A 13,400-nucleotide genomic window follows, 5' to 3' on the forward strand; every position below is an offset into this window, starting at 1 on the left:
ACATCAGCTTTTTAGAAAAGTAACACAAAAACTGTAGACCTATCATACAAAATAGAAGACAATGAAGTTTCTAAACAGTTTGAATGAGCTCTCTACCTTTTAGCAGAAAACAAATACGAAATAACTGAGCCTTTAATACTTTGCAGTTACTGCACTACAAAACTTGACAACAACCAAACTCCTTCACGTGCTATCACAAATAATTTGGAATTATACCCAGTACCAAAACCCCTACAACAACTTAATTTATATGAGAGCACCATAATTCAAACAGTACACCCATTTCAAGCAATAATATGCCTTGAACCAAAAACAGCAAAATTACCTCCCTCTGAATTGGTAAAAGGCATTAATGGAAAAGTAGTTTATTTACCATTAGATCTAAAAGAAAATGTGCATACTGTAGGAGTGCAATGTCCAATGCAGCAATCTTTAATTATCTTAGTAAATGGAGTACCTACAAAAGACAAAAAAATATGGCAACAGCTGGTAGATTTACATAAAGATAGACAAGCCTTACAATATCTTAAAGAGAATAATGAATATTACAAAGAAATTACTATTGAAGAAAACTTGAAAGATACAACTGAAATTCAAGAAACACAGGAAGCTGGTCAATTTGAGCTACTAGATCCTGCTACAATATCAAATACTTTAGACCATTATACAATTCATCCTTTACACTCTAATGACACCGCAGAAGATGTACTGGAAACGTACCAAATGCCTCAAACAAAAGGATCGCCAATAAGCATATGGGAAAAAAGTATAGAAGCACATGCTTTTGCTCTACTCTTTCCTACTGGCAAAGGAGGAAGGTATGATGATAGACCTATTCAAATATCAGCTTCAGAATACCGCTCATTACGGATGTATTCTGAAGATCCCAGATTTAGACAAAATGTGGAATACATATTCCACCTACACTTTGAAAGTGAACTAGCAACTTTATGTTACAGAGTTGCACACATATTAAAATCAGGATCACACTTTCAAAATATGACAGCTACACAATTATTATAAAAAGTGCAACAAAAGGATGAGGTTTTACAATCAAATATTACAAATCTATTAGCAAATATGCATGGTACTAAAGAGTACTGGTTTCGACGTCATGGAGATGTACGTTGTATGATCAGAAACCTTGGCCCACCCACTTGGTTTGTTACATTAAGTTGTGCAGAATATGCATGGGAAGATTTACATGATTTCCTACGCATATCAAATATAAACAAAACAAACATAGATATACTAACACCTGGAGAACTTTGTTCTTTGGATCATGTTAATGTTTCAAGATATTTTCACCATCGCTTCATTGCTATTCTACATTTTATTTGTAATAAAACTGTTCCTCCCCTTGGAGAAGTGCAACACTTCTTTTGGAGAAATGAATACCAAGCCAGAGGAGCACCACATATCCACATGCTTTTATGGATTAAAGATGCTCCTAAATTTGGTCAAGACAGTGATTCCACTGTTTTACAGTTTATTGAAAAATATGTCACTTGTGAAATTCCATCAGAAGCCACAAATAGTGATCTTCATGCACAAATTTTACAATTTCAAAGACATAAATGTGGAAAATATTGTCGTCGCAAATACAAAAACAAAGGGAAATACTACACCAAATGCCGATTTGGTTTCCCTAGACCAGTTACAAATACAGGTCAAGTTAACAACCTCATGGCTTCAGTTAGACATAGTGCTAAAGGTGAGTCACCTAAAAATACATATTACATAAAAAGAAAAGAAGAAGAAAAATATATCAATGATTATAATGCAATCATTGCCCACTTATGGAATGCAAACATAGATGTGCAGTACATTGCAGACAATTCTACTGCAGGTGCACGATATGTCACAGCATACTTAATTAAAGCAGAAAAGACAGAGCTCCAAGACCTCTGGAATGACCTGTCATCAGATAAAACAGTGTCTCAGAAATTATACAGCTTGGGCATAAAAATGCTCACCCATAGAGAATGTGGATCATATGAAGCAGCTGATCATTTAACTGGTACTGCATTGTATGGTAAATCTGAAAATATAGTATGGCTAAGTCTTGGTCCAGCTAAATCTAGAAAAAGAGTTCTAAAATCATATGAAGATATAGAAAGAGTAGCCAAACGTGATCCCAGCAGCCAAGACATTTTAAAAAACAATTTATTAGACACATACTACCCAAACAGAAGTAATACTTTGGAAAACATGTGTCTATACCACATAGCCCAAAACTACACATACAAAAATAATATGAAACCTGATGAAAAAAAAGGTAAATATAGAGTGACAAACTGTGAAGGCAGCTTAGTTAAACTCACTAAACCAAATTTAATTAATCATATCAAATTGTCATTAAAGACTCCTCAGCATAAATAAGTATATTACATGTCCCTGCTACAACTCTTCAAACCATGGAGAAAAGAAGAACAAATACTAGATAACTATGACTCATATGAGGATGCTTTCAAAGCAAATGAAAGCACTATAACTGATGTAAACTTTACACAGTACAAAACAATGTTGCACAATGAACAGCAACACGAAGAAGAACTCCAAGCCCAACTAGATAAGGACACTCCTGACAGTAGTCAACCTTCTGTAACAGGAAGCCAAGAACCACTGGGAGAACCACTAATAATAAATGAGGCAGAATTAGCTATGATAGAAGTAGAAAACACCATGTGTCAGATAAAGAAGACTTAACTATACTACAATCAAAACTAAACAATGAGCAACATAGCATTTTTCTAGAAGTAACAAAACAAATTGCACATGGTGTAAAACATGAAAATAAAGAATGTTCCTGCCATAATTATAAACCTATACTACTGTACGTCAGTGGTGAAGCTGGTGCTGGCAAAACATTCCTAATCAAAATCATTAGTAAGTTCCTTCAACAATTGACAAACAACAAACTGTCAGCTGTTGTCACTGCCCCCACAGGTTTAGCTGCCTACAACATAGGTGGTGTTACATTACACCGATTGCTACTATTACCAGTAGAACACCAGAACAAATTAGACTATTACAAACTTTCTGCAGAAGCTGCAATGGAATTACGCAGAGTATTGAAACAAATGAAAATGCTACTAATAGATGAAGTGAGCATGGTCTCCAACCTGATGTTAGCTTTGATACACCTCAGATTACAAGAAGCACTCAAAACAGACTATGAAGAGCTCTTTGCAGGAAAACAACACATTATTGTTTTTGGAGATCTGCTTCAATTAACACCAGTAAAAGGTGAGCCTATTTTTAAAACATTAGGACACAAACTCTGCCGTAAAACTGTTGGCAGCATTGGAAATGTCAACCTTTGGCAACATATTCAATACAGAGAATTAACAGAAAACATGCGGCAATCTGCAGATCTCACTTATGCCAACATTTTAAAAAGTATCAGAGTTGGTATACTTTCTAAAGAAGCAGCAGCAATATTGAAAATGGCAATAATGCATGTGCTACAGATGTTATGGAACAATTAGCCCATAAAAATGTCAATTGTATGGCCTTAATGCCAACTCTTGCAAGCTGTTTCAAATTCAATGAAATCATGCTAAGTAAAGAAATGCAACCAATCATGGAAATTAGTGCCACAGACAAACTAGATGTACATGGTATGACACTACCCATGTGTGACCAAGCCACAACAGAACTAAATAGTTTAGAAAAAATCAATCTCAAACAGAGCAGGCTTAGAAAAGATATTAAAATTATCCTTAAATTGCATAGTAATGCTTAAACGTAACCTTGACGTGGACCAAGGACTAGTTAATGGAGCACTGGGTACAGTTGTTGGCTTTCAAACATACCCACGCGACAACAAAATTCAGTTTGTCAATATAATCTTTGACAAACTTTCAGAAGTAAAAAGGATAGGACGCTCAACAGCTAAATTCCTTCTCTTCAAAGATATGTATGTACGCAGAGAACAATTTTCTCTAACTCTTGCATACGCAGTCACGATTCATAAATCACAAGGTCTTACCCTAGACAAAGCAATGATAGATATTGGTAACACAGTCTTTAAAGAAGGCATGAGCTACGTAGCACTATCATGCTTACGTACACTTGACGGTCTATTTCTAATCAACTTTGATGCAAGTAAAATAAACGCTGATATTCCTTGCATTTTAGAATACAATAGACTTTGCTCACTATACACCCCCCACCTAAACACATATTCTGTTCCACAAAAAGTAAAACGTTATAAAAAGAAAAATAAATCAAACAGAAATGCAACAGGATGTCACTGCAAATCCTCCAAAGAGAGTAAAAGAAATTAATACTTCATCAAGTACCACAAGCAAAAAAGAATCAATTAGGGAAAGTAAACCAGGTACTTCTTTAAAGAAGGAAGACAAACTCTAAAAAAAGTAGTTAGATACAGAACTACCTGGACCATTTAAATTCTCAAATATAGTTGGTGTAAGTTGCTACGCAAATGTAGCAATGAATATTCTATTTCAATTACCACCAATTGTTGACAACATTTACTTACACACTACAGACCCATTGTGTTTGCAAATGTTAGTACTTCACAGAAATGCAGCAAACAATCCTGACAACACGTATAGTGTTTATGTAATAAGACAACAATAGGACTACTGTGCTGGAATGGTGAAATTCACTATAAACTCACAGGAAGATCCACAAGAATTTCTAATGTACTTACTACAAGTACTGGAAAAAAAATACCTATAAATGAAATCTTTCAGATTTCATACATGTGGAAACATACATGCACTCTCTGCAACAATGTGACACAAGAAGAAATCCCCAATGAATGCTTCATATATATATCAATACCAAATTGTGAATCCATTCCATTTCAGCGACTTGTACAAAATGCAAACCATGGTAGATTATGCTCTACCTGCAATTCAGATAATCGCTCCACGTTAGTAATACAAACACATAGTAAATACATAATACTAATGCTTCTACGTTACAATGCAGATGGTACCAAAAACAACTGCAAGCTGACTGGATTCACACATGGTCAAATATCACTTGGTAAGAAAACCTTCACAACAATAGGTATAATCTACCACGCAGGAGCCACAACCAATTCAGGGCACTACACTGAATATATAAAAAAGAAATGTGGATGGTTTGAATGTAATGATAGTACCATTACTCTAAAGCAGAGATTACCAGCAAATCTTACAAACGCTTATTTGATGTTCTTAAAACCAAAATTTGAAAACTAAACTGTATTTAAACCCTAAGTAAACTTGTGTTAAAAAAATACAAACTGTTAGAATAGTCCAAAAGCTATCTAACTGCTCAAAGATTCTGCAACAACTAATCAGATAAATGAATACCACTAAATTAGACCAAAAAATAGACAGTTAGAATATGCCAATTGGTATCTAACTGCTCCAAAATTTTATAATATCCAAACAAATAAATAATATGTTACTGCTCCAAAAAAATGCAACAAGCCAAAGTATAATGCATTAGCCAGAAACACGTGAACACTGAAAACAAACAAACAAATAAACTGTAGCATAACAGAAAAAGGTTTTTTTTCAATCCAACATGGATTGTTTTTTCTCCCACAGACCCAATGATTTTAGCAACAAATACAGAAACTCAGGAAATTGCACAGTACTCTGATTTGTAATTTACTAAATATGAGGGTCCAAAAAAAAAAAAGTATGTTGATTATACAATGTAATAAGTCATTACAAAATACTAATACTAACATGCTATTTTCTTTTATCACAGAAATGAACAAGAAATACATGTACTCCGGTTACTAGACCAAACAGTAAGTATACAATAATAAGGAGAACCATAGCAGCATATCACATCCATAGTATCTAATACCTTTGTTCCTTATACATTTGTTTTTCACCCAAAGTTATAAGCAAATATGAATGTGATATGGCATTATGAATTTGGGGGTATTTGGGTGGTAAATCGGCCAAAATACCATCAAATGGAATTACTGTTACCGCCACTTGGTCCCGCAGATTTACCACAGGATTACAAGTGTCGGTAGGGCTGTGTAAGTCCCCATTTTTGGATTTTATAGGACTCCAAGGGAATTTCAGCGGAATTAATGTCAGCGGTAATTCGGCTGGCAGTAATTCCACTGATTTTGCCGGGTTTTTGGCGGTAAGGTAGAGGATTTACCCTCCTCCTTACCTGTATATTTATAGTACAGCAGTGCGATTATGTGGTGGTAACAGCCAGTAATAGAATTACTGTCACATTACTTCTTTTTTTTTCTGGACCACCATACTTGTAATGAGGCTGTAGTCAGAGGCCAAATTTGCATTTGAACATCACATTGATGGTACTCCCACAAGCCCTCATGCGCAAAGCCCCCTGCATGTATATACATACACACAAGTTACATACACATGCACACATAGATACAACTGTGCACACATTTATACAACACTAACACATGCACTTTTAACTTTTTTCTACACTTCCTCATTAGCTGTCATTTGTATAGAGCCTTTCACCATTGGTATGGTCCCAATGCGGTTTTGGTTGAACCGCCTTGGGGTGCCGAAGACCAGGTATGGGAAATTCATCAGAAGAGTTTAGAATGCATGTGTGAATTTTAACCAAAGCGAAGTTGGGTAGGAGTGGTCAGGTCCTCACCAGCTACCCATCTCGAGCTGGCAAGTGGATGGGTGCTTTGAAGTGACCAGAGAGAGTGCAAGAGTAGTAGATTCATTATGTGTTCAGCTAGACAGAATGTTTGTTGTGGGGGGTTAGCTGCATTCTAATGGCAGAGGCTTTGTGCAAAATGTTGTTGGGAATGGACTATGGCTGCAGATGTGTGCGGGTTAGTGGTCTTGCCTTCGGCTATCTTCCATAAGCATGGAGTGGGATACGTAACTTCTGCTGTTGACGGCTTCTCGGTTTCCTAGATGGGGCCCAGCTACAGGGCTATACTCAGATGTTGAGCTAAATGCAGTGTGATGGATATACTCAAATGGTAACATGAATGCAATACAGGGCTATATTCAAACATTCGGCTAAGTGCAATGTGATGGCTGTACTCAAATATTCTGCTACATGCAATACAAGGCTAAACTTAAATATTCGGCTAAACGCAATGTGATAGCTGTACTCAAATTTACAGCTAAATGTAGAAACAAGCCTATACTCAGATATTCAGCTAAATGCAATGTGATGGCTATACTCAAATGTTCAGCTACTAAATGCAATACATGGTTAAACTTAAGTATTCAGATGAAAGCCGTGCAAGACCCTACTCAAATGTTGAACTAAATGCAATACAGGGCCAGACCTAATATCCTGCTGAAAGCAGTGGAAGGCTATATTCAAATATTCAAGTAAATGCAATACAGGACTAGATTCAAATAATCAGCTAAATGTACTATAAGACTATAAAGGCTATACTCAAACATTCAGCTAAATGCAATACAGGGCTAGACTTAGCACTATAAGGCTATACTCGAATATTCAGCTAAATGCAATACAGATATGCATTGGTAGAGGGAGCCATTCTACCGAGAACGAACACGGCCCAATAACCTGTTCACTGGGTAGGTTCCCACTCAGGGGGTGGGGGTGGTCTACAACCACGTTGTAGCTCACTGTACCTTTCACAGAGGAGAAATATCCATTTGCATATCAGTCTGGTCCCACCCACGTGTGCAGTCCAGCACCGATATGCTAGGCAATTCTCCTCTGGACAAGAGTACCAACAGCAACCCCAGATATGTGTTTTGGTCTAGTCTGGCCTCATTAGTGAGGTGAAGCTGTGCCTCTCTCTAAGCAGAGTGAGCAAGGGGTCCATGTCTGAATTACCCAGGGTAACTTAGGGTGAAACCCCAAGTCCCTAAACATATATGCAAAAGGTCTGGTATCCCCTCTATTGAGAACAAACATGGACAAATAACCTGTTCTCTGGGTAGGTTCCCATTCGGGAGGGTCTACAACCACGTTTTAGCTCATTGTACCTTTCACAGAGGAGAAATATCCATTTGCATATAAGTCTGGTCCCACTCATCTGGGCAGTCCAGGAACAAAATACTAGGCAATTCTCCTCTGAACAAGAGTACCAACAGCAACCCCAGACATGTGTTTCGGCCTAGTCGGGCCTCATCACTGAGATCAAGGTGTGCCTCTCTAAGCATGTGGTTGTAGACCCTCCTGAGTGGAAGAAATTCCATAGAACATGGTATTTGACCCATGTTCATTCTCAGTAGAGGGGCTCCCACACTCCTTTTTAATAAATGCAATACAGTGCTGGATTCAAATAATCAGTTAAATGCAGGGAGAGATCCAGCAGAGCGAGTCATTGAAGCCAATGTACCAAGCAGACACCAGAGCACCCCGGTCCCTGAGCTAGTGTAAAAGGCTAGGCCCTGCGGCTAATGTGGCCAGGATGCAATACCTGGAGAGCCCATGGTCTGCTGCTATGGATAATGGGATATGCCTAGGGAGGTCAGCCACGGCGCCATGGCGAAGTCCGTCATACAGCAATCCAAGATTGTTCAACATGTTTACTGAGTCAGATGTGTCCCTAATGTTCTTGAGCAGCAATGGAGATTTGGGTTGTGCCTCTACCCCCCTGATCTAGATTGAATGGATGAAGTGGATGGAATGGATGAAGTGGATGGATCCGTTGAAATGGATGGATCAGTTGAAGTGGATGGGTCGGATGAAATGGATGGATCGGATGAAGTGGATGGATCGGATGAAGTGGATGGATCAGCTGAAGCAGAAGGAAAGGAGCAAGTGGACGGAAGGGAACAAGTAGATGGAACGAATGGAAAGGTTGAAAAGGATGGTGCGGGTAAATGCTTGGATTGGATGGAAAGCATGGAGTGGATGGAACGCATGGAGTGGGTGGAATGGATAAAACGGATAGAGGAATGGTTGGAGTGCTTGGAAAGGTTGGAGTGCACAGTATGGATGAAGTACATGAAACATGTGTAGTGCTTGGAACGGATGGAGTGCATGGAACGGTTAGAATGGAGAGAGTGCATGGAATAGATAGAGTGCATGGAATGGATAGAGTGCATGGAATGGATAGAGTGCATGGAACCAATAAAGTGGATAAAACCAATGAGTGGTGGGAATGGATAGAGTGGAGGGAACGGATAGAGTGGAGGGAACGGATAGAGTGGAGGGAACAGATGGAATGGATGGAACAGATGGAATGATTGGAATGCAGGAAACAGTTGGAGTGCTTGGTATCGATGAAGTACATTGAAGGAATGCAGTGCATGGACCCGATAGAATGGAAGGAGTGCATGGAATGGAGTAAGTGCATGGAACCAATGATGTGGACAGAATCGATTGGAGCATATTGAATGGATAGAGTGTCTGGAATGGATAGAGTGGATGGAACGTATAGAGTGGATGGAACGGACGGAAAGGATGGAACGGTTGGAATGCATAGAACGGTTGGAGTGCATGGTATGGATGAAGTACATGTAACAGAAGAAGTGTATGGAATGAATAGAAAGGAGGAGTGCAAAGAACAAAGGGAGTGCATGGGCTGGAGGCAGCGCATGAAACAGAGAGAGTGCATGGAATGGATAGGGTGCATGGAACCGATGAAATGGATAGAACCAATGGAACGGATGGAACAGAGTGGATGGAATGGATGGAACGGATGAAATGGACAGAGTGGATGGAACGGACGGAGTGGATGGAACGCACAGAGTGGTTGAAACGCACAGAGTGGTTGAAACGATAGAGTGTATGGATAGAGTGTATGGAATGGATAGAGTGTATGGAATGGATAGAGTGGATGGAAGGGATAGAGTGGATTGAACAGATAGAGTGGATGGAACAGATAGAGTGGATGGAACAGATAGAGTGGATGGAATGGACAGAAAGGATGGAAAGGTTGGAATGCATAGAACGGTTGGAGTGCATGGTATGGATGAAGTACATGTAACAGAAGAAGTGCATGGAACGAATAGAAAGGAGGAGTGCAAAGAACGGAGGGAGTGCATGGACTGGAGGCAGTGCATGAAATAGATAGTGTGCATGGAATGGATAGGGTGCATAGAACCGATGAAATGGATAGAACAAATGGAACGGATGGAACAGATAGAGTGGATGGAATGGATGGAATGGACGGAGTGGATGAACGGATGGAGTGGATGGAACACACAGAGCGGTTGAAACAAATAGAGTGGATTGAACGGATGGAATGGATTGATCTGTTGGAATGCATGGAACGGTTGGAGTGCATAGTATGGATGAAGTACATGAAACTGATAGAACCGAGGGAGTGCGTGGAACGGAGTAGGGAATGGATAGATCGGTTGGAGTGCATCGAACGATTGGAGTGCATGGTATGGATGATGTACATGGAACAGATGAAGAGCATCGAACGGATGGAACAGAGGAAGTGCATGGAACGGAGGGAGTGCATGGAACGGATAGAATGCTTGTAATGGATAGAGTGCATGGAACTGATGAAGTGGATAGAATGGATGGAGTGGATAGAACGGATGGAGTGGATGAAACGGATGGAGTGGATGAAAGGGATGGAGTGGATGAAACAGATAGACTGGATGGAACAGATGGAGTGGATGAAACGGATGGAGTGGATGAAACGGATGGAGTGGATGGAACGGATGGACTGGATAGAATGGATGGACTGAATAGAACGGATAGAGTGGATGAAACGGATGGAGTAGATAGAACAGATGCAGCAGATGGAATTGATGAAGTGAGTAAAACACATGAAACAGATCGAAAGAAAAGAAAAAAAATGATATTGATCAACAGATTGGATGGAGCAGTTTATGTAGATGAAGGATCGAGTGATGCAATGAATGGAAAGACTAGTAAACTAAATGACGAACCAGATTAAATGTATGAACAGACGATGCTGAATGAACGGACAGAGTGAACAAAACTGATAGCATTGATGCACTCAATCTCAAGCGCCTTACCGAAAACCACCATATCACATCACCACGCTTACTCTCTCCTATACACCACCACTCAACTAGAACACAGTGATACTATGACATATTCGGTATAGCTGTTCTCATACTAACACCTGCCACATACTCCGCATCATCCCAATTAAATTCAGCCAGCTGAGCACACACCGCCAGCCTAAGCGTCTACTGAGGCCTAACGCAGCCAGAAATCAGTCTGGGTATAAACCCACCAGAATTAACACATAATCCTGACCTCCCAACCATAGCACCTACTGCTAAGAAGCAGCTTTCATGCAAATGCCACATTAGCTGCACACATATCCCGTGCACCCACGTACCTTATTAACTCTCTCTCTCTCTCTCAAACTACGGTTCCCGAGGGCGTTCAACCTACCAGCACCTTGAGATCATACCAATGATCCATAAGGCGCTATATAAATGTAAAATAACATAAGTCCCTTCCTCGCCAGACCCTCCAACTTATGTTCTCTTGGATTAAATCGTTTTGTTAATTAAAAACAATTGCACACATGTGTTCTGCTTAAATATTCATCTATTTAGGGCAAAAGCAGGGTTTACACATTTGTCATTAAAATCTGTAGCTAAGGCGCAGTGAGAAAAAGTTATTTATCCAGGATCGCACACTTTAGCAAAATGTTCAAGCCAGGATTTGATACCAGTGTGCAATTTAAGCACTTCACTGCACATCTTCTCAGGTGTAGTTGGTAGGAGTATTTGTTAATGTTTGGCTTGTAAGAAGTTTCTGCTTTATAAAAATCATAATAAAATAGCATAAGAAATATAAATCTTTATAGGCATATGTTAAGCAAAAACAGTATAATGGTAGCCTCCCCCACCCCCTCCACCCTCTTGAGGAATACAAGTTTCAGAATGCACAGTAAAGTAAGCTTAAAACATGACTTACAAATGTGCTCTCAACACTGAAAGCCCTGTAACAAAGGATACTGTGACAGGTTTGCCTGCTTATGTGTTAACCCGGGCACCCTTATTTGTGTATAGCGTGATAAATGTTACATTCTGCATAAATGCAAACCCTCCTTTGCCTGTCAAAATAAGAAAGCATAATGGAAATGACGGAGAGTGGACATGTTTTTGCCTTCAAATAAGGCCCAGACTTGGATATTTATGTGGAGATTTAATTGGACATTCTGACACTAAATAGCTAATTCCCCCTCTCCCCCCTTTCCCTTATCCCTGGCCATCGACTCAGAGGTGTTCATTGTTTAAATTGCCCCAGTGGGAGCCCTGGGGACTTTGCCACCTCTCGCAGGCGTCCTCTGTTCACTGCAGAGGGAAGGCAGCCACAGCCGAGCTCTGCATTTTATTGAAGCCGGAGGTTTGGCAGGCCTGGCCAACACGTGTTGGGCTAGCCGTAATTACAACCCTTGCAAACAATGCGAGGCCTTTGCAACCCAAAGAAAGCAGCGCAGGGGGAGCAGTTGTTTTGGTTGGGACGGTCCCTGTCTTCTGTGTAATGTTAAATGCATTTGAACTATTACAAGCATGTGAAGGCCAAGAAAAGAGAAAGGACAATGGCTAACGAAGACGTGAAGGGCGAGGGGAACGAAAGACGCAGAGCAGTCTGAGATTTTCTGAGCTAGGAAAACCAATGACATGTAAGGACAGAATGCACCAAACAAGACGATGAGCAAAGCAGCTCAGGGACCAAAATCTCCCTTCAATCAAGATAAGAAGATAATCCCACTCCCAAGCACACGTGAGGTGGAGGTGGGGTGAAACCCAGCAGGTGTAGTGGGCAAGGGGTACGCCCTCTCTCCCCTCCTCCCCAGCTCCTCTTCCTACCGCCTGTTTTCCAATGTCACGCACCTCCCCGGCAGTCTATATAAGAAGGGGCAGGTGGAAGAGCTCCCTTTATTCCAGCCGGTGCATCATGTGCGACAAGTAGGACAGGGGAAGATCAAAAAGAGAGAAGAAAGAAATAGAAAACGGTGGCTGAAAAGGAAGGAAGTCCGCAAGACATAAGGATACCGGAGACCGAAGCATGGGGAACAGTAAAAGTGGGGCCCTTTCCAAGGAGATCCTGGAAGATCTGAAAATGAACACGAGGTACACCGAAGATGAGCTCTGCAAGTGGTACGAGAGTTTCAAGAAGCAGTGCCCCGATGGCAGGATCAGCCGGACGGACTTTGAGAAGATCTACACCAACTTCTTCCCGAACTCTGACCCCAAGACGTACGCCCGGCACGTCTTCCGAAGCTTCGACACCAATGACGACGGCACTCTGGACTTCCGGGAGTACATCATTGCCCTGCACCTCACCTCCTCGGGCAAGACCAACCTAAAATTGGAGTGGGCCTTCTCCCTCTTCGACGTGGACAAAAACGGGGAGGTCAGCAAGACTGAAGTGCTAGAGATTATAACAGTGAGTACCGGGCCGCGTGGGACCTCCCACGTAGAAATGAAGGCGGGATGACATCCTATAGCAATCTTTCCCTGGAATAT

The 13,400-nt window shown here is 40.6% G+C and overlaps 1 protein-coding gene across 1 annotated transcript in view; it reads left to right on the forward strand.

Annotated features, from left to right (window-relative positions):
• Window positions 1-12,788: 12,788 nt before the first annotated feature.
• LOC138453909 (visinin-like) overlaps window positions 12,789-13,400 on the forward strand; it is a 139,276-nt gene continuing 138,664 nt past the window's right edge. Inside the window, exon 1 of the mRNA XM_069607002.1 lies at window positions 12,789-13,320. Coding sequence (XP_069463103.1) covers window positions 12,940-13,320 — 381 coding nt within the window. The 5' untranslated portion in view covers window positions 12,789-12,939. The remainder of the gene's footprint in view (window positions 13,321-13,400) is intronic.

Source organism: Ambystoma mexicanum, chromosome 1p (assembly GCF_040938575.1).
Source record: "Ambystoma mexicanum isolate Mex_15411 chromosome 1p, UKY_AmexF1_1, whole genome shotgun sequence".
Classification (NCBI taxonomy): Eukaryota; Metazoa; Chordata; class Amphibia; order Caudata; family Ambystomatidae; genus Ambystoma; species Ambystoma mexicanum.